This window comes from Corvus cornix, chromosome 2 (genome assembly GCF_000738735.6).
Source record: "Corvus cornix cornix isolate S_Up_H32 chromosome 2, ASM73873v5, whole genome shotgun sequence".
Lineage (NCBI taxonomy): Eukaryota > Metazoa > Chordata > Aves > Passeriformes > Corvidae > Corvus > Corvus cornix.
The window spans coordinates 116078010-116104776 of NC_046333.1; the positions used below are offsets into that span (position 1 = coordinate 116078010).

General features: G+C 38.5%; 1 protein-coding gene across 3 annotated transcripts in view; it reads right to left on the reverse strand.

The window, feature by feature from the left end:
• The window catches only part of TOX (thymocyte selection associated high mobility group box), a 218919-nt gene that overhangs the window by 2410 nt on the left and 189742 nt on the right, over positions 1 to 26767 (reverse strand). For all 3 annotated transcript variants that reach the window (XM_039549338.1, XM_010401145.4, XM_010401144.3), the window contains 3 exons: positions 22948 to 23028; positions 10232 to 10618; positions 1240 to 1391 (listed from right to left, as the gene is read on the reverse strand). In XM_039549338.1, coding sequence (XP_039405272.1) covers positions 1240 to 1391; positions 10232 to 10618; positions 22948 to 23028 — 620 coding nt within the window. The remainder of the gene's footprint in view (positions 1 to 1239; positions 1392 to 10231; positions 10619 to 22947; positions 23029 to 26767) is intronic.

Consider the following 26767-nt stretch of genomic DNA (forward strand, 5'->3'; position numbering starts at 1 on the left):
ATTGCCATGGTAATAACAAGAAAAATCATAGTGACACATGTCACAACCTGGAGACCACATCTGGCTCTAAAACAGCACAGGACTGGGACATGGGTTTAAGCACTGGTGTGGGATAACCTGCACTAGTGGGCTGGCAGCACTGACTGTCAAAAACTGCTTGGATAGAGCTGTGGATTTAGCACAGAGCTTGGAACGATGCTCCATAAGCACTCTATACAAAGCAGCCACTTTCCTTAGAAGGCAGGAGAGCTTGGTTACATGAACATGGGTGTCAGCCACTGATACCTCTGGCATATTTTATTTACTAGTGCAGATATAGCCTGTATCTAAAACGTGTTGGGTTGGCAGGTTCAGGTAAGCACTTGCAAGGGGACAGCAGAAGCTTAGCAAAGATAGGTTTAAGTTCAGGCACACGGATTCACAAAGGCTTTTCTACACAGAGTAGGCATATCTACAGGCATATCTGCTCAGAGAAAGCTGCTAGTGTTGGGAAGTTAACACCCAGTGCACACCTGGAGAGCAGTTCTGGGAACAATGACACATTGCTTTTTTCCAGAAGAGACCAGGAATCAAATCCACAGGTAGCTATGGATTGTTTGACAGAGGACAGTCTATTCAGAGCTGTGTAAGTGTCCATAAAAGTCTGTGGGCTGGACTCCATGACTCTACAAAACCCATGCTGCAGAGAAGCTGGAGGTTGGAAGGATTTACTAACCTTATATTGGGGGCATAGGGCTCCTACAGATATGGTGTTTTGTTTCTCGTTACAGTCATGTGGTCTTCATGCCATTCCCTTCTGTGTATCTTGTATCCCGTGTATCAGGCCTGCTTCTCACTGATGTGGTTTTTCATGACCCAGACTAGTTATTTTCACGACCCAGACTAGAAAACAGTTCACGTCATTTGCCTCTCATTGAGGAGGCAGTGATCTTAAAACTTCTTTCTTACTCCTTCTCCCTAAGATTTCAGTTCTGATCTTCTATGGAATGCAAGTTCTCTGAGAACTAGAAAGTGTATGTGCTGAGATAAGGTGACAACAATGTCTAACAAATGTATGTATTGAAAACTTGCCCACAACAGTCTAACTGCTGAATAAATACGTAAATAAATGTGTGCCATCACAGATACACTTCTGAAATGCCGTAGGGAAACGGGCAACAACGCTGTTCCCAAATGCTCTATCATATACTTGTGTCATGAATGTTGCTCAACACAAGGTGGCATTCACTGGCTGCTTACCCATTACTGCAGTAGTCATTATTCCAGTCCACAGTCTGTGCCGGAGGATTTCTGCACCCTGAACGAACATACTCCATTGCTTGGGTAACAACTTGTGCAGCTGTTGATGTTGGATTGATGATATTCTGATAATCGGGCTGAAGAGTAAATCCCTAGAGGAGAAAACACGTACATTACAAAGTATGGAAACAAAATAACAGGTTGGGTGCATTAAAAAAAGTAAAAATGCAGTGTGTACTGTGAAATGGTAGACAGCACTTCTTTTCCAGATGTGATTTTGGTTATAAAACCTAAAATAGGCAAAAATATGTAGGTTCTCTCTAAGTTTTAAAATCTTTCTTTGGTTTGAGAAATGAAACACTGCCAAAGCATTGTTAGCTGTTACAGAGTCACAAGATGGAACTAAAAGAGACAGAGCAGAAACAATTCAAAACCAAGAGAACAACTCAATCAGCACTGGGACAAAAAGGTCTGTTTGCTCCTTAGAGCTTCCATTTAGATTAAACGTAAGCATACACACTAGTCACTAATTCCCAGAATATGCAACAGAATCTTTTTGAAGGATGTAGGCAGCAGGTGGCTGACTGTTTTATTAGACTACACCTATTCACGTATTGTTCTCAAAACCCTTTTTCTTCATTCAGTCACAAAGGGACCATCTGCTGCTTCTTTTATTTGCACTTCTCTCTCAACTAAACGGAAATTCAACCAAAGCTTTTTAACAGTTGTTGGACTAATGTAGTGAAAGTAGCACAGAATAACTTGCTTTTGAAACCAAGGAGATGAGAAAAAAAAAGTGGAAGTTACAAAGAGACATCTAACCTGCTCCCTGAAATATCTGTCATATGAAAAGTCATAATAATTTTTAGCTCTTTTGATATATTCTGATGTTTAAATATTTTCAAACCCAGGAGAACAATCGAAATTTCAAGGCTAGTGTATCTGGTTCACCCTCTACATTGTGTCCCTGTGAAGTAGGAAGAGCTACACTGGGTAAAATCATGGGAATGCTGTATGAAAGCAATCATCGTCTGCTGAAAAAAGCCAGACCAAACTCCTTCATGGGGCAAGGGCATACAATTCCCACTCAAGTTAACTGGAGGTGTAGCTACTGAGTCAGAAACTGAACTTGCACCAAGATGCCTGGTTTGGAAACTCACTCCTCCCAGCCAAAGCCCACATACAGAATAGACCGAATTAATGCTGATAGCTTTTAGTTTAGTGTTAGTGTGTTGTGTGTGATTGCTTTTCTTATGCAGCCTTCATTAGGACAGGAATTTTGTGGACAGATGTTTTTTCTGCAGGTGTAAGAAGGCAGCCACAGTACCTTTCGTCGAGATAAATGAATATTTTCAGCTTCCAGTTGGCCCCCTCCATCCACAGAAATTACCTTCCTTCAAATAGAACATCACTTCCTTCTTCTCATCCCTCTTCCTTGGCTATTCCCTGAGGTCCTGCAGGTGTTTTGCCTCTCATGTGCACTGCCACGTCACTTCACTCATCCTGATCATGGATTTTAGTCTAGACCATCAATGACTGCAACTTTGTTCCTTAATCTTTTCCATATGGAGAACACCTTGAGTAACACTTCAGTACCTTAAACACTCTTTGAAGCCTCACTTTGTCCCTGTTGACTCCAAGAAATGGACTATTAGTAGAGAGCAAGTTCACAGCTGAGTTGTGCATCTAGTTGCCATGTTATTTACATACTGCCCTGCTAATGAGATTAATTAAAGCCTTCCCATGGTGGGTTTTACACCCATGGGGACTGCAACCCCCATGCTCTGTACACTGCCTTTTCACCAGGCTCTAAACCTATACAGCAAGCTGAGGAGACAGCCCCCATGCCTGCAACAGATCCAAAGGAAACAGTAATTGAGCTGATTTCCCAATGACTTTAATTGGAGTTTTATGTAATTTGAAAGCAGAAAATTTGGGCTTGTATACCATTGTCATCATTTTTTATACAAAACATCAACCATAAGGCCTTTCTAATTCAGCTGTAAGAGGAAACCAACCACAGAAACACATTCTACCCTCAGGCACTCAGATTTATCTTTGGTAGCAAATCCCCTGATCTATCATATATACAAGAAAAACACTATATAGGGACAGTAGCCAGTAGCAAAGCATACAAGTGAGCAGGCACAGAGACGCAAGTACTCATAAAATCATAGAATGGTTTAGGTTGAAAGGGACCTTAAAGACCATCTGGTTCCAACCCCCCTGCTGTGGGCTGGGACAACTTCCACTATACCAAGTTGCTCATAGGTCCATCCAACCTGGCCTTGAACACTTCCAGGAAGAGGGAGCATCCACAAGCATGGAATACTTCATTACTCATGAAGCAAGGAGATGGTTCCTCCAAATTAGAGGAAGAGACCACCAGCGCAATATGGACAAATAATAGCTTAGATGTCAGAGAAGGGTCCTGTGTTTTAACTCAGGAGCTGGGTGGGGATGCATTCTCATATTTTTTCAGATTTTCTGTGCGGCCACAGACAAATTGCTTTGGCTCTCTTCCAGCAAAGCCCATGTGCAAGTGTGTTTGGACTGAATTGGTACCTCTCATGTTAAGGTTGGGACTGCAGAGCCAAACTGAATTCTTCTACCTGCAAAATAATGCGTAACAACATTTTCATCTTGTACCTGGCAAGTCTATTTTGTTTACAGCTGCCTGGGACTGGGCCTGTTTCTTAGGACACACTCAGGGGATACATGCTAACATGGCACAGGGGTATGTAAGCCAGGCTGCAGTTCCAGAAGGGTCTCAGTGGTCCCTCTTGGGGGTTGAGGGCTACCAGAATACTTGCATTGTGGGTGATGGAAAGCATGCTTGTTAAAGCAAAGTCATTTAAGCAACCTCAACTCAATATGAAGGACTGATAAAGTATGGTACTGTTTAAGATGCAAACAATAATTACTTCAGCTTTTTCATCAACAGAAAAAGCTCTGAAAATATAGATCTGTACAACAGAAGGAAACAGCCTTGTACCAGACTTGTGGTAAATATTTGGGTATTATTTATGTAAGCCCTTAACAAACAATGATGAAATAAAAAGTGCTCAGAAAATGAGTGCTTCGAGGTCTAGTTAAACAATGCTGATTGTTTTTGCATTGTAATGCTCAAGAGAAAATCACCAACTGTTTTGCAACATGCCTAGAATTTTAAATTTCATTTTCTTGTCCCAGATTGAAATAAAAATAGGGAACTTGATAAAGATTAATTCGATGTCAGGAGGGACATTTGCTCTTTAATTAGATTTCTGTAGCCCTAGCAGTTTCATTGTGCCACTGTAGCAAGTCCTAAAAAGCCTGCAGCAGAACTAAGGAGTGATCCTCATCTCCACACTTTACTAGGAACTAATTTCATTTCCTGCCTGTCTGGAGAGGTATTTTCAACAGGCATCAATGTTTTTGTCTTCACAACTGATTTATTCATCAATCTCAATGTGATATTTTAAACCTTTAAATTACATCCAAATCCTAAAGCATCTGTTTATTACACAAGGAAATTGAAAATCTGTCTGTGTGATATCATACAAAGATTTTTCCTTAAGGTTATAAAGGAAGTTGACAGATATTAATGACTTTTTTTTCTCTTGACCTCATTCGAAGACAAAGCTTAACAAAAAAGAAGAAGAAATCTGGACAAATACAGCAGGTCCCTGAGTATGCTGTATATAAAATATATACCAGAAAAAATGAGGCTATTATTTTTGGCAGGCTATGCAACCATCTTGCTGTATACATTTATTTTCTAAAGGAAAAGAAATACGTAAAATTAGACTGAAATGAGTTATTATTAAAAAAAATTAAAAAAAAAAAGTGACATACATTAATCTTCTGGTGCTTTGTTATGCACATGCACTTGCAGCTATGGTTACTAGACATTAAGGATCTAGTTTTGCTTCCTCTACCTGTGAACTGAAATGGGACAGAGTTGGTAATGGGACTCACCATCCCATGCAATGCTTGGGTGAAGGATTTTGAGCAGGGAAGGTGATGCTTCCAGTAGGGCTACTTAAAAGGGTTCCTTAACAAGGTCTGAGTGTATTTAGGAGGGAGTGAATTCTCAGTCTCCTCACTCTTCACACCAAACAGCACAGTATACAGGCTGGATAGCAGGGTATGCTCAGAAAGAGGCACAAATGTCTGTGTGAGTAGAGAAAGGAAAGAATGACCTTGCAAGTGAAGGCAGGCTGCAGCTTCAGCTGCTGTTTTAGCCTGAACTTTGGAGAAATTGTGTTGATTTGAATGACAAGGGTTAAGAATAACATCATCTAAGCCCAGCTGAGTAAAAATTAAACATCATGTCAAACCTAAGAAACATACTGGAGAGAAACAACTCTATATCAGTTTAAAAAATTATACAGTGATAAGATGCGCACATGAGCATTTAAAGAAAGAAAAATCACACTCTTCTAATCTACTGTGAGTCTTCCTGTGTCTTTTGACCCTCCTGTGGGTCAAAAGTGGATAAAAGAAAAACTACGGCACAGTGGATTTTGACTTTGAAAATTAAAACTTTAACATGGCTCCTGTTAATGATATTTAAGAAAAATATAATAAATTTCAGAATTAGAAGCTAAAGATAATTAAAATTCAGGATCTAATTTAAATCTAAATATGAGAATAGAACTAATGGTCATTTTTTTACAGTTAAAAGGATTATAACTGTAAACAATCACCCCAGAAGTCTACAGTAGTGACCCTTTTTAATTTATTCATTACCTGTTAGAACAGAAGAGAAAAGAGACAATCTACTTCCCAGAAGTTACAATTTAGATAACTCAAAATAAAGAAAATTGTTTAAAAGGAATTAAAAAATATTTACTAATGCTAGGTATATGACCAAAATGCTAATACCAAAATTTTACATTACATTTCAGAACAATTTGGATGCATTGCATCAGCTGCATACTCCACAGAGTTAATTGATTTTAAAAATAACAGAAATTGTGCAGTCACTGAGGATTTTTGGCTACCAACACTTCTGATTTTCTTGGTGTTCTGTAGTTTTTGTGGATCCTCAAAAGAGACTGCCCTTCTCCAGCTGGCAGTCACTCTTGATTTGGCAGCTGCACACGTGCAGGCAGAGTGCTGGATGTGGAGAAGGACATGCTGTTCCCTGTAGAACCGATGAAGATCAGCTCATTGTTCTGGAAGCAGTGGGAACGGAACTCTCTCCCCAGGTCAGAACTTTTTATTTGTCCCTCCTCAAAGTTTGCACAGAAGAGTTCGTGAATTTCACGCACAACGGTTTTTGGAGAACAGTGCTCCTGCCTGCCAGAACTGAAATCTGGATCTCTCTGTGGTTCTTCTTGGAGCTGGCAGTCCTTCGGACATACTACAAGATGGTCTTTGATATGAAACTATCCTCCTTTTCCTGGAGAAAATGACTGACCAAATGCCACAGAGCCAGAGTTAAAGCAGGGGATCTGTTGAGAGCAGGGATTTGCAGAGCCTGCTACTGTTGAGTGCCACGCTAGTGAGCCATGAACTATTTCAAAGACAGATGTTTGGGAAAAAAGGAAAAAAAAAAAGAGAACACACCATTGGTGACTTCTAACATGCCTCCAGCACAGTCTGCAATGAAGGTGCCCAGCCAGGTGAGGACGCCAAGACCTGCAGTAGAAGACTGCTAGGAAGCTGTTGGCAGACTTACTCTTCTGCCTGTTAAGCTTCATGCTGTGGTGTGACATGACAAAATTTGCCTCTTTCTTTCTTATAGTGTATTAGTCTATCTAGTGTGAGTAGTGCTGAGGCTTCCAAAGAGGAAAATTACTCCTGTTGCAAGTCATTCTCTAGGGAGTGGTATGATAACTAGTTTCTGTTCTTGCTGCTTGCTTACATGGAATCTTTGGAAAGGTTTACAGTGGCCACACCTAAGCTTGGAGGAAATAAAACAACTTGAGGGAAGAGGAAGTGAAAAAAAGTTGACTTAAAGGCAACTATTGCTTCACCTTTATCAGAATACATATTCTCCCATTCTTCTTAGCTGTCTTTTTACATAGCAAAGTGTTCTACACAGGGACTGAACTCACATCCAGAGATCCCCTTCCCTCCTCAACATAGGCCAGACAGAGTGGTGCCTTCTCCTTCTCCTTCCAGCTGCGGACTCTGAGCTGCTGGGAGAGCTCCATTTTTCTCCCACTAGATCTTTTCCTCTTTAACAAGCTCTGTGATCAGCAGAGTGTTTGCTTTATTTCGAGCAGAAGGGAGAGCAGAGTCCTTTGACAATTGAGTCAGAAAGAGGCCTTTACTTCCAGGCTGTAGTCTCTTGACTTTTTGCTATTTGCCTCCTGATGGCCAACCTGTCTTCTGTGTTCCAACACAGTATGAAATCCTGGGGATAGTGTTTTCTGTCATTTCTTGACTAAAAAAAGTCATACCTAAGAAACAGAACAGGATACCACTGTTCTGTTCTGTCATGGCAAATCATGGTGTTGTTAGTACACCTGTAGCCCTAAAATGTAATATACGTTTTGCTGTATTTAAATTCAATTCACAAACTCTGTAAGCTGTTGTATACTAAAAAAAACTCCAAACAAATACTCCAAAGTGAAATGACATAGATTTTCCAGAGCTCAAAAGCTGCTTTACTTTAAAGCAAAAGCAGGAGCGTAAGAAATATAAATTGGCTTGCAGATATTACACAGTGCTTAAAGAGACATGTAGATTGGCGGTGCAGAATTTCAACAAGTAACAAGCACCTTGAGTGAAACAGAAATATCCCACCACAGTATCTTCATTAAAAGCATCAGCTTTCTGACTAAGGAATAGGAGTTAGTAAAAAGCATTAACCTAAAATTTCGTGAGTTTAACAGGAACACAGAGGTACAGCATTTTTTACTTAACTGTAATTGTCCTTAGTTAAAAAAACCTCATCATGATACAGGTCTACATTCTGAGTTCTGTTTTCTACAACCAAGTGTCCTGTATTTTCTCTTAAGCTAGAAACAAGTCAACTACATGCCACATATCTCACAGACAACTGAAAATACTTTCAAACAGTGGATGCACACACCTTATGCTACAAGCCTGCAACTTGGCAAAATAAGACATTAGAAGATCCATATTACGTTAGCTTTTCTTTTGTAGAGAGTTTAGAGTAATGCCTGTTTATTCATACAATAATGATGTTCTATGTGTAAATATGTAAGTATCCAACATCTGCATTACATCTTTTGCTAGCCCCAACTGTGCTATTAATTCACTAAATAGAGACAGATTTTCCAATCTATTCAGTAAATTATGCCTAACGATTCTGGAAAAGACATAAGGAGTTCTGCACTGGACAAGTAATATACAAATGACACTGAACTTGGCAAACAATCTGAACTTGGAAGATCGAATTACCATACAATAAAAACTCATTGAAATATAGCTATACGATCTCAACAGGTTGCTGTCACAGATGTAATTTCTCATGTTTGGTAAATGAACCAGAGTATTGCTTTGTGTCTCATTGCTCTGAGCCTTCAGGTTCAACCAGGATTCTGCCAGGCTTAGGATCTCCAGTCACACTCCTGGCTCACCTGCCTAGGACTTCTTCTTGTTAGTTCCAGCTGCCCAGGCCTGGGGTCAGCTCCTGAGTTTCTCTGAGACTTGGGTGTGGCTCTCCTGGGACACTCACACTAATTGCAGGAAAACCTTAATGGATACATGACTCCATGTATGTGTGGTCATTAGTCTGTTGAGTCTGTTTTCTCTGATAGTGAAAAATTAACTGGACTAGGAAAAAGTTGTGAACACTTTACAAGTTTTCCTTCCTGATTACTCCAAATCACTCTTGAGACTAAGATCAAAGTCTCTGAATAAATCCAAATCATCCTGAGTACACCTTGATTTATCTTCTGAAGAACCAAGTTTATCAGTCCAGATTGCTTTCAACTCTTTTGGGTTTTTTTTTCTGCTTTGGAAGATTTCTTTCCCTGTTAAATTGTTCTCCCAGTGAGAAGCTATGGTTTGTGTTCAAGTATTCCCAGTTCTAAAGGCCAATCTTGAGATGAAATATTTCTGGCTTGGAAAGCAAATGCAAATACCTTGTCAGCAAAGGTGAATTTACAGAGAAATTTAAAACACAGAGCAAGTTCATGACTATGTATTACCAGCCAGTACTGACAAGTTTTGTGTGTACAAATTTTGTAGATTCTTGCAATTCCATTCAAAAAATTTTCATTCTAATGCCAATTTTCAAAGCAAGATCTTATTATTGATAGTCACATCTCATACAATACAAAAGGAAATTTTCTCTTATGAAATCAACAGTTTATCTGCTCTCTTAATATCCCTCCATAAGCCTGGAGGGCACAATACCATGGATGGTCTGCATTAATTCAGCACTAGTAGGAAATATATTGAGAATCAACTATCCAAAATGTTCAGAATAGGGAAAAAACCCAAACAAAAAAGCCCCATATTGGGATGGTGGACACAGCCCATTTAGTTCCAGTAAAAAGATCTATTTAGCAAAATGAAGCTATGAATGTGGCATAAGGTAACACACTCTTGTTCACTTAATCTAGCATGTTCAACATAACCTGGGTTGCTTTATGTTCCCTCTGACAGTTCCACATCACAGTCAGCACAGGGATAACAGCATAAGCTATAATTATATCATTTTCTAGACATTGTTTGTATCATTTTCTAGACATTTGTTTTCTAGCCTTTTGTTTGTGAACTGTGATTCCTGAAAACTTAGCATTTCACTGTTTCAGGATACTCACAGATTTGCAGATGGATCTACGGACAATGATGGACATCACTGCTAGCACAAACACTTCTACTGCAGTTTTCCATCTCTAGGTAAACTCATTCATTTGTTCTTGCCCTTGAAAGACTAAACCTGTACTACCATGGTTTTGAACCTGCAAAACTAAAGCTAATCTAAATCTCTCTCACTATGCCAACTTTTGGATGACTTCCCTCCCCATGCCCTCCCCAAAAATAAAACAATTCCCCAGAGAACTGAAAAGCTCCAACTTACTTGCTGCATTGTAGGTGAGTGTAAAGCAGACTGGACCTGCATTGGTAGCTGGTTTCCAATGGACTGCTGCATTGGGATCGGCTGGTGCTGCTGGATGTTGAGATGCTGGTGCAGGGGGGGGCTGATCTGAAGAGGTGGAGGTGGGGACACAGCCATGTTTGCTATGGAAACAGTCACTGGCATTTGGTTGTTGGGCTTGGGCGCTATGTTCCTGGGGATATTGGCATGCATGGCAGTGATGTGAGGATTCATTCCTGGTTGTTGGTGGTAGTGGGAACTGAGGTACAGTGCAGAGTGGGCCTGGGCAGGCCCATGAAACACTGACTGCTTTGAATTCATCATCTGAGGTTGTGGGGAGGCTTTAACATCAACAGGTTCGCTGTAGCTCTGTTGAGACAAACAAAAATCAGACAATACTTAGAAGTTACCAAATATGGCTGTTCTACCCACCAAAGCCTGTTTAAGAGCCACACCATAGGAAAACATTTACCTGGACCACCAAATTTTCTTTGAAATTGAGTTTGGTTATTACTCTAGAAAAGAATTAATCCCTTTCACCTTAAACTTTTGTCTTCAACATTGTAAAAAGAAAGTAATTTAGGTCTTTTTTTTCTGGTCTAGCCTGGCATTTTCCTTTTCCAAACTTGGAACTGGCATCACTGATCTAATATCTTATACAACCAAGACAACCAAGCCTGACATATTTTTTCACGTAAGCAGCCACTACTATTGTCCTAAGATTTGATGGCCCAGTTGAAAAGAGAATTAGGAGGATGGGTTACAGCAAAACACTGTTGTGATTTTTGAAATGTCTTGTTTTCCCATTTGCAAACCATGGATAAGATCTTCAGGGTCTTTTACCATATGCATTGATATTGCTAATAGTTATTTATCTGTTAGTTAACATGATGAAGAGGCTAAACCCCAGCCTCAGCTGTGCTTCTGCATGGAACAAATACACTAGTTGTTGTGCCAAAGCCTTTATTTTGAAGTATTTTGTGTTGGAATGGTACATATTACATAGGCCATGCATTAAGAGAAATAAGAATACTCTGAATAATTCCTCTTTTAGCAAAACATGCTTTATTAATCCAATTCATAAGGCTCTGAAAATTCTGTTTAAAACTTATGGCTAAATAAATGTTAGCCTGCACAAGACGTAGGGAAGTTATCTTTAGTCTAAAGCTAGATGAATACTGAGTAGAATATTAGAAACTGCGCAGTTTTATGAAATATTATGGTCTGGCCTGAATTCTTAAAGTTGCTAGTAATAAAACGCCTCAATCAATGAATATGAATTTTAATAATACTCTTTGTTCTAATATTTGTAACTTGCTACATTTGATTAAACTCAGTTTGCTCAATTGTTTTTCATACATTTATTTTCTTAGATATCCTGAGTGATGTATACTCAAATAAATGATGAAAAAAATTAAGTAATAACTCACATATGCTTATAAGTGGGAATCATAATTTGAAGTCAAGTCATACTGGAATTAATAGTCAGTGAAAGGTGAAACATGCTGGAAAAAAATGGCAGAAATGTCCCTCTGGAGAAAGAAGTCACTTTGTCAAAACTAGGCTGAAAGACGCATATATGCCCTTATTCTGTGATCTCCATGTCATGTTTGCTCAGCTTACAAGTCAGAGTAAGTTTCATGTTACTCTTAGCACTCCAGGGTCAGGGAAGTCTATTTGTATTCTTTCTGAAGGATGCACCATCACCAACAATCAGTTGACCCGTGTGTTACTGAAATTGCTTCATTATCTACGATGATAAAGATGAGACTGATAACTTCCTTTTCCCTATGTGTAACTGCAGTTCCATTAGCAAAAAACCCCTTGTTTTCTCCAGTAAATGAAGGAAAATTAAATGAATATGAAAAAGTTAATGCAAATCTCGTCTCTGTGGATCTGCCTAGCTCTGCTTGCATGTGGGTGTACACGTGTGCAATGTTTGCAGGATCCAGATGCAGACATAAAAGCCTGAAAGTAGCTGCAAAATCTGCCATTATTTGGGCATTATTTTTAAAACACTGAATTAATGACATAGATTAATGTTAATGACAACGTGGCAAGTATTTTCCCCCTCTCTTCCCAGTTGCATTTTTAGAACGCTCTCGTGAGTGTAGAAGCAACAACTGGCAGGTTTGCTGAAATTTCAGCAATTCAGAAGGTTTGCTAATTAGCAACATGGTTCAAGAGACTCCTCTTGGGTGTCCCAGGCTTATTACACATTACAGGAAGTGTAGGCTGTGTTCTTTCTTGACAGACTTGGAAGTTTTACTGAGAGCCTAGTCCCCTCATGAAAACTGCTTGCCTTTCCATGATGTAGCTGGCAGGCTCTGTGTAGTCCAAGCAGGGATAATTGCTCCTGAAGTGTCTAAGGGCAGATTGGTTAAACTAATCCTCCTGGTGAGGTGAGTGCTGCAGAAAGCCTTTGCTGACATACTGACAGACACTTATATTTCATTCGTAACTACAAGGATGCTGCCATACACCTCTTTAACAGAGATACAGGGAACCACTCTAATTACTGGACAATTCTGAGTTCACACATAAGCAGTGGATGCATGGCCCATACTGATAAAATTACAGACATATAGGTAGTAACATTTTATCCTTTATGTCAAGAGGAATTGCACAGTCTCTGGTCAGAGATGAATAACACTTGTTATACCTCTGAGAAGAGCTCTGCAAAGTGATCAAAAGGGACAGTTTCAGTTGTCTCAAGTATTGAATCAACTTTCTATATGTTTCACCAGATCTTGATCCAGTAAAAAGCACAACACTTCAGCTTAAGACCAGGTATTTTGCTGTAACTTAGGACACTTTAAGTCATATGTGATCTGAAACCAAATGGTCCAATATCCGTGTAAAACACATCAATATTATCAGTTACTGGGAATCTTGATAAATGAACCCATTAAATTCTATACTCCAGCATACTGTACTTTCAGCTTTTTTTCTGCAGCTGGGTCAGAAACACAGATTTTGTACATATTGTTGGAGCTAATAAAATAGGTGATGTCAAGTCTTTCAGATTTGTGATGTCACTTTGCTGTGAAATAAACCAAGAGGCGTATATGATGCATAGGTCACACTATGATTTTGGGCACAATTGCTGCTTTCACAGACTAGAATGGGCATTGCACTGGTCCAGTGCAGCATCAGACAGTCTTAGCCAAGGACTTTTATTATGGGTAAAAATTGGAACTAAGAAAGAAGGGATTTGACTGGCCAACATGGGCTTCAAATGCACAGTCATGCTCCCTAGCTTGCAAGTTGGATTTCAGCCAATTTTCTCTTGACTTATCCAAGGAGAAGGGCACAAATAATTCTAAAAGCCCCCACAAACCTTTAATTAATCAGCCCTAAACCAATACTAATTTATAGGATGAAGTTCTAGGATAAAATTCAGATATATGCAGTGGAGACCAAAATCATAAATCCATACACACAGGCCACCAAACCCTGGGGTTTAGTAACTCCTAAATGCTAAAAAGTCTTCTGCTAGACATGTAGCAAGACCATCTTTCATCACTACTAGCTGAAAAATGGTGGTGTAAACCCACCACTAGAGGGTGACAGAATATTACATTTAGTTAATGGTAGGGGGTGGTATTTTGCACATACTTATAGCAAACATACATTGGGACAACAAATTAGTTTTCCTTGACAGTCCTTTATGCTCTTTGAGTGGCTTATACTTGTTGTGGAGATCAAGGTGAAGCCTTACTCTAAATCTTCAAATCTTCATAGTCTAAGAGAAGGATTTCCTATGGACCTGTCTTTCCATCTAACATCATCACCTAATACTCCTGCCTAAATGTAAAGAAAAAATAAATCAGAAGGTGAAGACAATGTAGGTAGGCCAAGGCAATGTAATGCTGCAGAGAAGGTATGACAGCCCTTTAGGCACAACACAAATCCACTTCCCATCCCCTCCCCCCAAAGAATCTGTTGTTTTACTGAAACACTAGTTATAAAAGGGAAGAAAATTTTGAAATCCCAACAGAAAGATAATGAAAGTAGAAGACAAATAAGAAAAGGAAAGGAAAAAAGTAAGTACTACTGTAATTCTGGTGATAACGAGTATAATTACATTAACTAAAAGTACTGGTGGTGCATGACCTTCAGTCCACAAAATTATTTTACTCCTGTAATATTTTAAAGGAAGTGAGTGATGATACAGATGAGTGCTGTTCTTAAGAGAAAGTGTTCAGTTGATAATTTTGCACAAAGTTTGGAAAGTGCTGAATGAAGTTCTTCCCCATGGTTTTCACCAAACTCATGACTTTCCTTCCAATTTTAGAGCAAAGAGAACTTTCCCATGCACCTCTACTCCCCTACTGTGTGCCAAAACTCCTTATGCTTTATTGCCAAATTAAAGAATTAAATTAGGATAAGGGGTTAAGCATTGCTCACCTGGCTGTGGTTTATTTTCTGAAGGGTACTGCCCTGGGACTAATGGTCATTCTTTTCACAGACTGAATTCAGGCACAGGGAGTGTGTCTGTTCCTTAAGGAAAGTCTCGCTGGGATTTCCCTCATCCCATAACATCCAACTCACTCCTGTGGTTGAGAAATTATTTTTGGTAAAGGCATCCTGCTCAATTTAGCTGCATTAGAGAAAAAACCATCATCCTAGGTGATGCCATTTTGGCATCTCCACAGCTCCCTTTGGGACATAATTTGACTTTCACTTTGAAAACTCATGCTTTAAAACCCTCACCTAGGTTTCAAACAGCTCTTGAAACCTACACATGGGTATTGATTCCAAATTGTGGCTGCCTTCTGGCTGCTGTTGGAGCTTCTAATCCCATTTCTGTTGGAAGATAAACATCCATGTGATTGAAAGTAAAGCAAGGACATGTTTTAACAAGGCAGTACTCTAAGGGCCTGATCCTTAGACTGCTGAATTTAAAGGAAAATCCCTTATTAATTCAAACAGAATTTGGATCACAGCCCAACACTGTTACTGTTACTTAAGTACTAATGTCTGGATGTCCATTTCATTTCTCATGAAAAGCAGGTAGGATCTGTCAGAGGCTGAGAATCATTCCCAGTTGATGATCACTACTTTTGACCTCTGATTCATCAGAAGCACACCTAGAAACTACAAGTGCCTGAACTTATTTCTGCTGTCAACATATTAATGCAGTTTTTCTTAGAAATGTTGCCAGCAAGTAGGACTACGTAGATGTATTCACACATAATGTATATGGACATCTTCAGCTTACATAATTTATACATGGTTTATATTCAGAATTCTTATCTGCTGTAGAATAATATGTGGGAATTAAATAGATTTTTACATTAATTTCACTCTAGTAAGCAGTGCTCAAGTAATACTGCTCCTTGCAATGTAAAACCAAAAAGTCAGTGTTGTCTCAAAGAAACCAGAGATGCTCTATTAACGGAGAAAAAAGGGTTTTTTTCTTATTCTATTGATTTCAGAAAATTAGGTAATGATCAAAGCCTTTCAGTTGGAGCAATATAATTTCAGTTGTTTACAGATGAGATATTATCAAAATACTTCTTTATTAATGACACCAATTAAGCTCTTCTTTGTAGCAAAATATTCAGTAAATTCATTCAGTACATTCAGAACATTCAGTAAATGTTCTACTACTGGATGCTTATGTGTCCTTTAAATATATGCTGAGAGACCTCCTCAAGGGCAAAGTGAGCCTCATGGCCAATATGCAAACAACAAACAGTGCAAGCAGCTTTACCTGTGGGCAAACACAATACATTCCAAATTCAGAAATTCTTTTTTACAAAGCCATAATGGTGTAACATGGTTCTATTTTAAATGAGAAACAGATGTTTCTCTTTAAATGAGAAATGGAGGTCTGGCATCCTTTCTCTATAGACCAGAACATGTACTATGTGAGTATATCAAAGCCTAGAAAAGAGCTGAACCTAATTCAGGTTTTACATGAATATGTATCATAAACCTACACAGTTGTCACACTGTCTCTTTTCATGATGGTGCCATGCTCACACCTGGAGACTGGTGTCTGTCCTTGAGCCATGCTGAGGAATTAAACAATTTTTGGACTCTGTGACCAGAATGAAGGTTACATTCAGGAAACAGCAGTGATTATGTCAGCTAGTACCAGGATGGTCCAGGCTGTGCAGGCTGTGATCAAACTTAGGCAGGCCTGACTCAGCTTAAAATGAGTTATCTTCAGTACTGTGACATTAAAGAGGCAAATAGAAGGAAATTGGCTGCATATTTATGGAGCTCCTACAAAGCTTACCTAAGCTTAAGTTTGCATCTGCTGTCTTTGCTGTCTCTTTGGTGGAAGGAGCATCTTGAATTGTTTATTCCTTCTCTCAGCTTTTCTGTGTTCACATAATCCTGTCTGTTTGTAATGTTTTTGACATTTTAGGTCACTTCCAACCCCAAGCCTGTCCTTGAGAAGAATCCCTTTTTCTAGCCTGCATGGGCTCAGCCATTTTATTAATACCCCTGTGAAGATGTTTATGAGAGAATGACTTCTCTCCAGCATGGCTTTCTCTTTGTGCTTAGCTCTTTAACTCCTTTAGAGATTCCTTTGATTTAACTCTGTCCACTCTGGCAGATAACTCATATGCATATTTGCAGTGCAGCTGCCTTCCTACACGAGTCACAAGAGGCTCTTAGCAAATGACGTTTGCCATTTTGTTAATTCCAGTCACCTATTGCAATAACAACATCTGGGACCCCAGAGAGTTCAGAAAGCTTTTTGACACATTCTTGATGCTTCAGAAACAAAGGAATAAGCCATGGGTTGTCATCTATAATTAGTCAAGGTGGCTCAGAAGAACATCTTCAAATCTAAATATACATTTTGTCATCATCTTCAGGGCATTGTCATGGATTCATTTAGGGTATGTAAGTAAAAATGGATGTTTTATGAATGTAACCTGGGTACATGTGATAAAGGATATGCAACTTTAATTTGATACAAGTGTTTTAATTCCCCAAATGGAAGCCCTAGGCTAATAGTGAAATCTAGTTTTATTAACTCACTTCAAAAACAAACACAGTTTCTCTTCAAATCAAAATCTGGCTTCTATCAAGATCAAGACATTTCTGCCACTTTTTGGCAGAAATTATGTGAGAGCATCTCTCGGTTTTTGCACTGCTGAATGTAAAGCATCACATGATTTAGCCTCAAATCAAATTCATGGCACTAACTTAAATGTAGTTTGCTCTTTATTTTCAGCTGCAGTAGATCATTGGTTTCCTTGCTAGACAAAAAAATGTTTGGACTTGTATTATGATGAGATTAGGGAATTGTTTTATAAATACACGTTTACTTAGCACATACTCTGATACATCACGTATTTGCACATACATGATTTTATTTACGATTCTTTGAAAATTTCTGACTACATCATAACTCCAGAAATAGTGAAAGAACGAGGTATCACAGAAGCATGAAATACCTGCTTTGGAAGCCTTTCATAATAGCTTTTCCATCTAGCAATTCTAATGTAATGGAAAAAGGTAAAACATGCTTGTGTATGTCATCATTCTGGGATTTTTTTGTTATTGTTTAAGGGAAATATTGCCATATGCCTTGTAGCACTTTAATAGCTACCAAAAAAAAATCATGCATCAAACATAACCATATTTTTCATTTATTCTTTCTCTTACACTTTCACTGAGAACAGCCTAAACTGGTTTATGAAATGCCAAAAACATCTGCATGGACTAGGGCTAGATATAATGTAGGAAAAGCTGTTCTCAGAAGCAGGTGCCTTTTTGCCAGCAGCAGAAGGGATGCTGTTCTCCTTGCATGCAATAGCCAACCTGTTAAAGCACTGACCAGGAGACAAGACAGTTCAGTCATTGACTCTTGTCAAGAGATATTAAGAATTTTATTCCCAAAAGAAATGTCCTAAACCCCAGCAGCTGCTTATTTCAGGAAGGAGTGAGCCAGGATATAATGCCCCCTACATCTGAGGCTTGGCTTCTAGGAAGCTATGCAGTTACAGAAAGAAAACTATGATGAGAACACACCTGCACACACACATTTATTTAGGAGTTGGGAAATGAATGATCTGGGAGAGCTAATATGTCTTTTTGCTTTTTTATATGTTAGGCAAGTGCTCTCACCCCATAAATATATGAAACTGGAAAGTAATGGCAATGTTGCCATTTCAGTTTTGGGTTATATTGGGTTTTGCTTTTTAGTTTTTGTTTGCTTGTTTTGTTGGTTTTGTTGTTTTGGTTTTTTTATCATAGTCTCCATATTGCTCTTACAAGTAGGCCAAATGTTTTCATGTATGTCCACTGCATTTTAAGAGACTTTAATTCCTTAGGCTGATCATTTTTATTACAATGCATGCAGTGTAACAGATACTTTGGGTCCCTGGAACTCTCTGGTTACAAATTGCTGTGCTAATGGCATTAAGGCTATGTCAGCCTTACAGACATGACCTTTAGTTTTCTTATGAACCGCAATTGCAAGATGATGGACTAGGAAAAGCTAAGTCTGCCATACGTTTCAAGAAGCAATTTTACATGTCCAAAGGATTTGCACTGTCCACAAAACGGAAAAATGTCCAATGCATTCACTTCAAAGTCAAGTGAGGACACCACTTTGACTTAGATACAACATCTGAGTTTTGAAGTATGCTTGAGTATTTTGAATTTTAATAATATTCCCCTTGCTGAGAGGTTTTAGCTTCAGCCATAGTCGCTAATATATATCTTCATGAAAATTGAAATTGTGTCACTACACAGAGAGAATTAAAGATTCTTCTAGTCAGAAAGAATAAAACAGAGAAGAGAAATCTTTTTTGTACTACTGAAACAGTTACATTTGCACTGCTATAATTAACATACATATATGTATCACTTGGATGCACATAAATATATTATGCATGGTGAATATATAACATGCATATATTGTTTTATAAATATACATAGATGAACATATGTAATATATGAAAGTATTTGACATTTACCCATATATATCTATTTTAAATATATATATTTGAAAGATGCAGCAAAAACTCCAATGTCAGCCAGAAAAAAAGGCTGGTTAAGCTAGAAAAAGTGCTTGTCTTATGAAAAAGTAAAATTGCAATTCACAGCATTTTATGTAATGCTGTACAAATTACCAGATACCAGAGACTGCATTTCTGGACCTGAATAGTACTAAAAGTTGCAACTAAGGGCAAATATAAAGACACTTGTTTACAATGCAAAGGCTTAGTCAGTACTATAAGCAATATGGCAATCTGCATAGCAGAAGATATAATGCTTTGTGATGTGTTTTTGCTTTACCTATCAATCCCTACGCACATGAACAAACTCAACAACAGACCCATTAATTTCAACCAGAATAAAAAAGGGGAAAATACAGGAAATATACTTATAAATGAATGGGAATTAATGCATACTGACATATTTATACAATCATATGTTTACCTTATTTACTGGGTGGTGGCCATACATATAAGGACATCATGAAAGCACTTAAAAGTGTATTAGAGATGGGCTGGAAATCCTATTACCAGAGCTGCTGGTGACACTTCCATTCTTTCCAGCTCTGATTTTGTCAAATAATACAGTCTGATATGATACACACTAGGGGTGTGTGTGACCTCTGTGTGTGTGTGTGACAAACTCCAAACAGAACTGCTCAGCTTTCTAAAAAATGAACTTGGAGGGGATGGGAGGCAAGAGAGGGGAGGAGAGAAAAAAAAGAAGAGTAAAGGCACAAGGAGCTGAGTGTCATGGAGAAGGCCACCATCTCCACCTGATGCTGCACATCCACCCCAGAGCTTGGGATGAACACCAATGAGTCTGAATGTCATTATTTTGCTGTCAGGCAGGGGCTAGGAAGTCTCCTGGCTATAGGACATCTACCCCACTTCTCTGTAGTCTTCTACTTTGATTGTTCTGGAATGTCAGATGGCCAAGGTGGGTGCCGTGAATTCAACTCCAAGTCCAGACCAGTGAGGTAGAACATGGCATATGTCCATTCCTTGCTTTTCAGAAAAGAGAAGACTTGCAAATAAATGCAGAAAAACATACACAAAGACTCACATACGCTCACTAGTTGTTTAAAAACCAGTAATACTTAATGACAAAGGTGGCAGAATCAGTGTTGAAAAGTTAGGAAGCAGGGAGAGCAGCTGCTCTGGGAGGTGTAAGGCACCTGCTGAGCTGGACAGAGGGGACCTGAGCAGAACCTTGCCAGCTTGCGCCTGCGTCTTCCTGCAGACAGTCGTCTAGGATGGGATGTGAAAGAAAGTTTGATAACTGGATAACATTTGGATAGCAAAAGGATGGCTGGATGGGATGTGAAGCACAATTGTGCATCTCATAGCTGCCAACCTGAAGTCATTGGAGTTCTGCTATGAACATAAAGGGTTTAATATTGTTCAAATACTTTGAAAAATGAAGTTCTAGATGTTCCAAGGAGAACACAGAAAATGACTGAGAACCTGATTTCACAACGATTTAATCGTGTTTGAAAATACGGACAATATAAACTTCCTGCTCCCAAGTATTAGTGAGAATTTCTTTACACCAAAGCACTGTTGGGATGAGCAGCACAGAAAATTCTATAAAGCAGCAAGGTTAAACAGCATGCAATAAATATAACTCAGGAGGATCCAGGGTGAACACCTGATTATAAGTATGAGGTACCACAGAGTGAGGTACAAAGTATAAAATATATATGTGAGCAAATCATTAATAGGGTAATAAAACATTTTTGGAAAAAGAGTGTTACTTTTGGCATGTCTAAACTTTTCATAATGAGGTCTTGGAATCTGAATAATATTGTCTAAAAGTAGTTTTTATGGGTGATAATATAACAACATGGACATAAAAGACCACATTAACTCCAAATAATGTTAATTATGTATTATATATATTTTCTCATGCTTACAGGCTTGTCTAAAGAACTACAATTCTTCCAGTGCCATATAAATATTTAATAATGATAATGTAGAATATGCTGATATTATATTATAACTGGTTATTTTACAGCCTTATTCCAAAATGGACTTGCTTTAGTTACATGCCAGCTCTGTTAGATTCATTGAGTGTGTTCATGGGAATAAGCAATCAGTACTCAGCTTCATTAAGTTTGTATTTTTATACTTTCCACACTAGAGGAAAACATTACATTATAGGCAGAATTTAAATAATTGCTTAAAAGTTAAGAAAATGCTTCAGTGCTTTTCTGACTAACAACAAATTTAAATATTTGCACAAATGGATTCATGCACTGAACTGATCAACAGTCTTCTAAGTTTTTTTTCTAAAAAACAAACTTCAGAAGATGCAATAATATACTTTTTTCTCTTTAAAAAAGATCTCATTTTTTATATTGTGCACTTCAAAATTAAGCCACATAGAGTGTTATGTAAACAGTCCATGATGTGCTGAATAATGATAGCCAAGTTATTTTCTCAAGTGAAAAGATGGCTTCATGCATTTCTTAAAAAACTTGGAATATTTTGAGTTTTTTAGACCTATCTTTTGCTAATAAGCACGCTATTTCAAAAAGATTTGCTTGTGAGCACATGCTGCTCTTTCTGAAGGCAATGATTACTTCTGGAACCAACAGTCCTAACAGAGGAATTAAAGGTACTCGGTAAATTACTTTAACTAAATGCAGGAGTATTTATAATGGCAGATAAAAAATAGAAAGTTATAGGACACAACTCCCAAAAATGAATGAGGTGACACCCCATATTTCAAATTCAGAACAAACACTGGCCAAACACGGACATAATGTAGAAAAATGCATGAAAGGTCCTTGTATGGGTAATGATATAGCAACATCCTGAAATGTGTACAAATTAATATAATATACAGAGTAGTATGGTATGCAGGGCCCCAAAAACATTTGAAACTAACCAAGAAGTTCTTCTCATGTCCTATATGCCAGTCCTTCACACTGTGGTCTTTACCTCTAAAATTGATTTTATTTAAGTAAGAACAAAATATATCTAAATCTGTTTTGGTAGACCCAAAACACGTGCTTCTAACTGGTATGATTCTGAAGCTGCTCAATTGGTTTTTCACATTGACACAGTACAGTAATTTCACATTCTTCTGCATATTTAAAAGTCTATTACAAATTCTAAAGAGTCTACTGCAAAATTATGGGCACTGAGAATGTTTGAATAAATCTATTTAGAAATTTGCTACTGGCTGTATATTTGCAGTATACTGGTGTGTTCCAGTAAAGAAGGTTCCACCATTCTCTTAGCAGTGACCTTTGCTGTGCTCACAATAGCTTGCTGGACGTAAAACGGAAATTCACATTTCTTATGAAAATCTGCACTGTCATCTAGGCTTGACTATTTCTGTATTGCGATTTCAAGGTAAAAAGCAGTACTAAAAAAAACCCACAAAACCAAACCAGGCATTTTGTTCATGATGTATTTTTTTTCCCTTATAGGTGGCTGCCTGGCATGTTTGTTATATTGAGGTCTGTTTGCCACTACCTCCTTCCCCTGTTGAACTGGCATGTACCTCCCAAACTGAAGTGCTGTCTTGATGACCAGGAGGGAAAGGATATCTTTATGTGGAGAGATGACTGTGTTTATTGAGCATTTGCAACTTAAATGCAAGTTTAAGGTGATAATAAACAAGGCTATTTGCACTAAATACTGTGGTGCTCAGCTGAAAATGGTTTGCAATATGTCACTATATATATGTGTGTATGTATATACATTATGTGTTACCTTGGATACAAGGCTTGCTCTGTAGGCAGCTAACTGCTTCAGATACTCCTTCTTGGCAGCTTCGGTTTTCTTTTTGTATACCTAAAAACAAAGAGTGGCACATTGGTAAATGAATCTGGTTTTGTTTTTGTACATCACCGGTGTGTCTCATGCATTTTCATAATGTTTTTCTAAGTAAACAGCCTTTCCTCATCATATTGCCTAAAGAGTGAAATAATAAACATCAAATATTTTAAGAAAATATTGTTCCAACTGTGAAACACCCTTTAACTAATCAGCAGTACTGAAAAAACAATATTCCTCATAGCATCTCACGTTTAATTGCTCAAAGTGGAGTGTGGGGCCTACTTTTGAATGGGACCTTTGGGGATGGGGAAAGGTAAGTGTGACTCTCTCCTCTGGCTTCCACTCGTGAGACCAGTTAAAACCCTCTGGGGAAGATGAGAATCTGCAGAAAGACTTTTGAGCTAAATGAAGGAGGAGATGACAGCACCACAGATCAGCCAAGAGGATTTCTCTCCTCCCTGGGTGAACTATTGGGGCCAGTCAAAGAAGCCCATGGAGCTGCTAAGGATAATAAATGTTAGTCATTATTCCAGTCTTGATCCCATATCGGTCTAATTAACTTCTCAGAAGCATGGATCTATTTCTGTACATTTCTCTCAACTCACCAAATTATTTTAAATGTGCATGTGCACAATCTCATAATAGATTAAAGACCTTGGAGAATCACTTCAATTTTGCCCAGATTTCAAGATCAAAGATTATCTGCAGGGTTAGGCAGAACCCCACAGGACTACAGTGACATGATGTTAGAAGAACATGTGTAGACATTTAGGGTTGACAGGTCTCAGGAGGAGAACCAGCTTCTGACCCATGGAGCCTAGCTAATGACTTGCTGTTAGCCATGTCAGTGACAGATTTAGGAACAACTCAACATTTCTGTTTGCAAATATTGTCATGAGTTTCTCACTACTTCATGTTTTGGGGTTTTTTCCTGAAGGGGGAGATTTAGGAGTCATACATGCACCTGGGCTTCATGTAACTAAGCAGAACTGACTCCTCATCTTTCTTGTTGAAATGAAAAGCTTAAAAACCATCCAAAGGTTTAACAGTGAGGGAGAAAAATAAAAGGAAAGAAAATTTACTTTTTTATTGTTGCTATATTTCACAATTTTTAAGTCACATGCCACACACCCATGTGTGGACAGGCATTTGGGATTCATAATATTGCACAACATGAAAACTGCAGCTCTGTGTCTTTGTTGTCCACTTTTCCAGACAATTGCACAACCTGGGCACCTGAGGAAAGCCTCCATGAGGAAAGTGAAGACTGTTCACCTTCCCCCTCCCATTCCTCACTGCCTAGTTAACTGGGCTATTGATTCAAAGCTTAAAGACAGGCAAATCTATTTAGGAGGACAATTTTGGGGTGTTCTTCTGAATTCCACAGCTAAAAGTACATATGAACACCTCCTCCCCAGAAAGATAAACTTTACGAAACTTTAAAGTGTTCTCTTTTGATCTTGCAACCCTTCAGTAAAACCAGCAGTCCCCTAATGGAGAGGACCTGGCAGCACAGAGTGTACACACAGAGGACAATACAGTTGCAGACTACAAAGGGAGAGTGGTAATTTCAGGCTGGAAGGATTCAGCACAACACCATTTTGATAAAGAATGTACTCATGAAACAATTTTTTGTTTCACAAGGGCTTTGCTTTCAGACACAGAACAAACCTCACACACAGGCTGGCAAAACTCAGAGGCTGCCTAAAAGGATTAAAGATTTTGCTTCCCAGGGGAAGCAAAAGATCATAATGGAAACAGAGAAGTCTTAGGCTTCTAAAACTGTAACTATAAAGATAGAGAGGGAAAAAGATGGGTTTTAGCTGTGCAACTGTATCTTTGCACCCTTGTAATTTCTCCAGATTAAGATAAATATGTAATGTTTGCTGATCTCCTATTGTTCTGCAAAGAAAAAAAAAAAGGTAGCGATTTGCTTCTTAAGTTGTAGTCGTTTATGATTATTAGGGGAATTACTATTTGTTTTGAAAACAAATAAGAAATTAGTCAGCAGTCTGTTCCTGGCTGCTAAAATGAATTCAGCTTGACCTACAGAACAAAGACTAAGTTATACTGCTTTGTATATTGCGATGCCTCTGCATCATTCTGATAGCCAACTTAAAAAACAGAGCTGAACAAAGAATTTTACACAGAATAATGTTCTTCAAAAGATCATGTATCCACTGCTTCCACATTGGGTTTTATTTTGCATAGCACAAATACAAAAAATAGACACTCCTGCTGTGCTCTTACAGTCACAGCATAATTGAAAAAGTCCTCTGGGACCCGACTTTTCCTGCAAATAGTCACACTGCACAAGGTTAACCCAATAATATGAAGATAACAACAATTCTGCAAATCTCCATCTAAAACATCACTACTTCATAGGAACACCATCAGACAGTTATTTAATTATTTCCTACCTATGTATCTACCATGTCTAGTGTATGCACTGCCTTGCCCTCTTCTCTTGAATCTTTTGGTGAATGAATAATAATCACATGAACACCTTGTCTTCCCGGGCACTATAAACTTTAACAATTTAACAGAAAGTCATTATAGTAAAAAAGTCCTTACTGGGTGGGGAAAAGTTTTAGATGACCCCAGACTGCTTTGATTTTTGCATTGGCAAGAATGGTCTCTGCAGGCTGGCTTGTCTGGAGGGTGATCAGCTCACCCCACTTTGTCCCTGGAAAAGCTTGGGTGTGTCCTCTGAGGACAACAGTTTGAGCTCTCCCTGTCTACGTGCACTGTCCTTCTAAAGGTGCCCACTGCTTAGGTCAAGGCCTGCTATACAAGTAGGCTTATGATCCTCATGCTGGTTGTGGAAATTCTGACTGGTCATGGCCTAGACTAAAAATTAGGGTAAGTTCTGTCTGTCTAGGACAGAGTAAACACTTGGCAACATAAATAGCAACAGGGTCTGGTCTGGCCATCAATATTTTTATCTGAAGGCACATGAATATGGTCCTGGCAGTGGTACCAATTCACTGGCTTTGTGCTGGCCTGGACTTGCACTGGGGGCTTATGAAGGCAGGGCAAGTGGGGAGGGAGTGTCTTCAGCATTTGCAGCCCTACCTCAAGCAGGTATGAGCAAGTCAGCTGTTCCTCCCAAACTCTTTTTTTTTTTTTTTTCTGCAGCTGTGAGGAAGTTTTAGCCCTCAGGCTTAAATAGTTTTGTGTTGTTGTAAGTATAAGAGTTGCATCCTTGCAGCACTTTTGGGGAGGAAAATGTCTTGTGTCATCATTCAAGTGTGCTCTAGAAAATAGCTGAAGCTCTTTCGAGCTTCATGCTTAAGACAGTGCCAAATTATAAAACACATCATATCCAATAATACAATTAACACTTTCCCAGTATCATGAAGCAGGGTTCTGTTCAACATGTTGCTTATCTATACTGTATAGTGGGAATATTTAGTTTTAGTTACAGCATCTTAGAAATCTCCTATAAGGTCATTTTCCTGTCCTTTGTCAAGCAAGAAACAATTATTAAATAAGTAACTTGACAGGAACATATAGTTATGGAGTTAAGTACTTTCCATCTTGCTTTAATTCCTTTAACATGGTAATTGAACATCAACTGATTGTCACTCAGGCAGCAAAGGCCCATTCTGATTCAGCAGCATATTTGTTTCCTTACACAGTATTTTATTTTCTACATTGTCCCAATTGCAGAAAAATTAATGTTGGCAGAAAAAACCATAATTTTGCATATGCAGGGTGGGTCAGTTTAATTTATTCTTTTTCTCTTCATTTC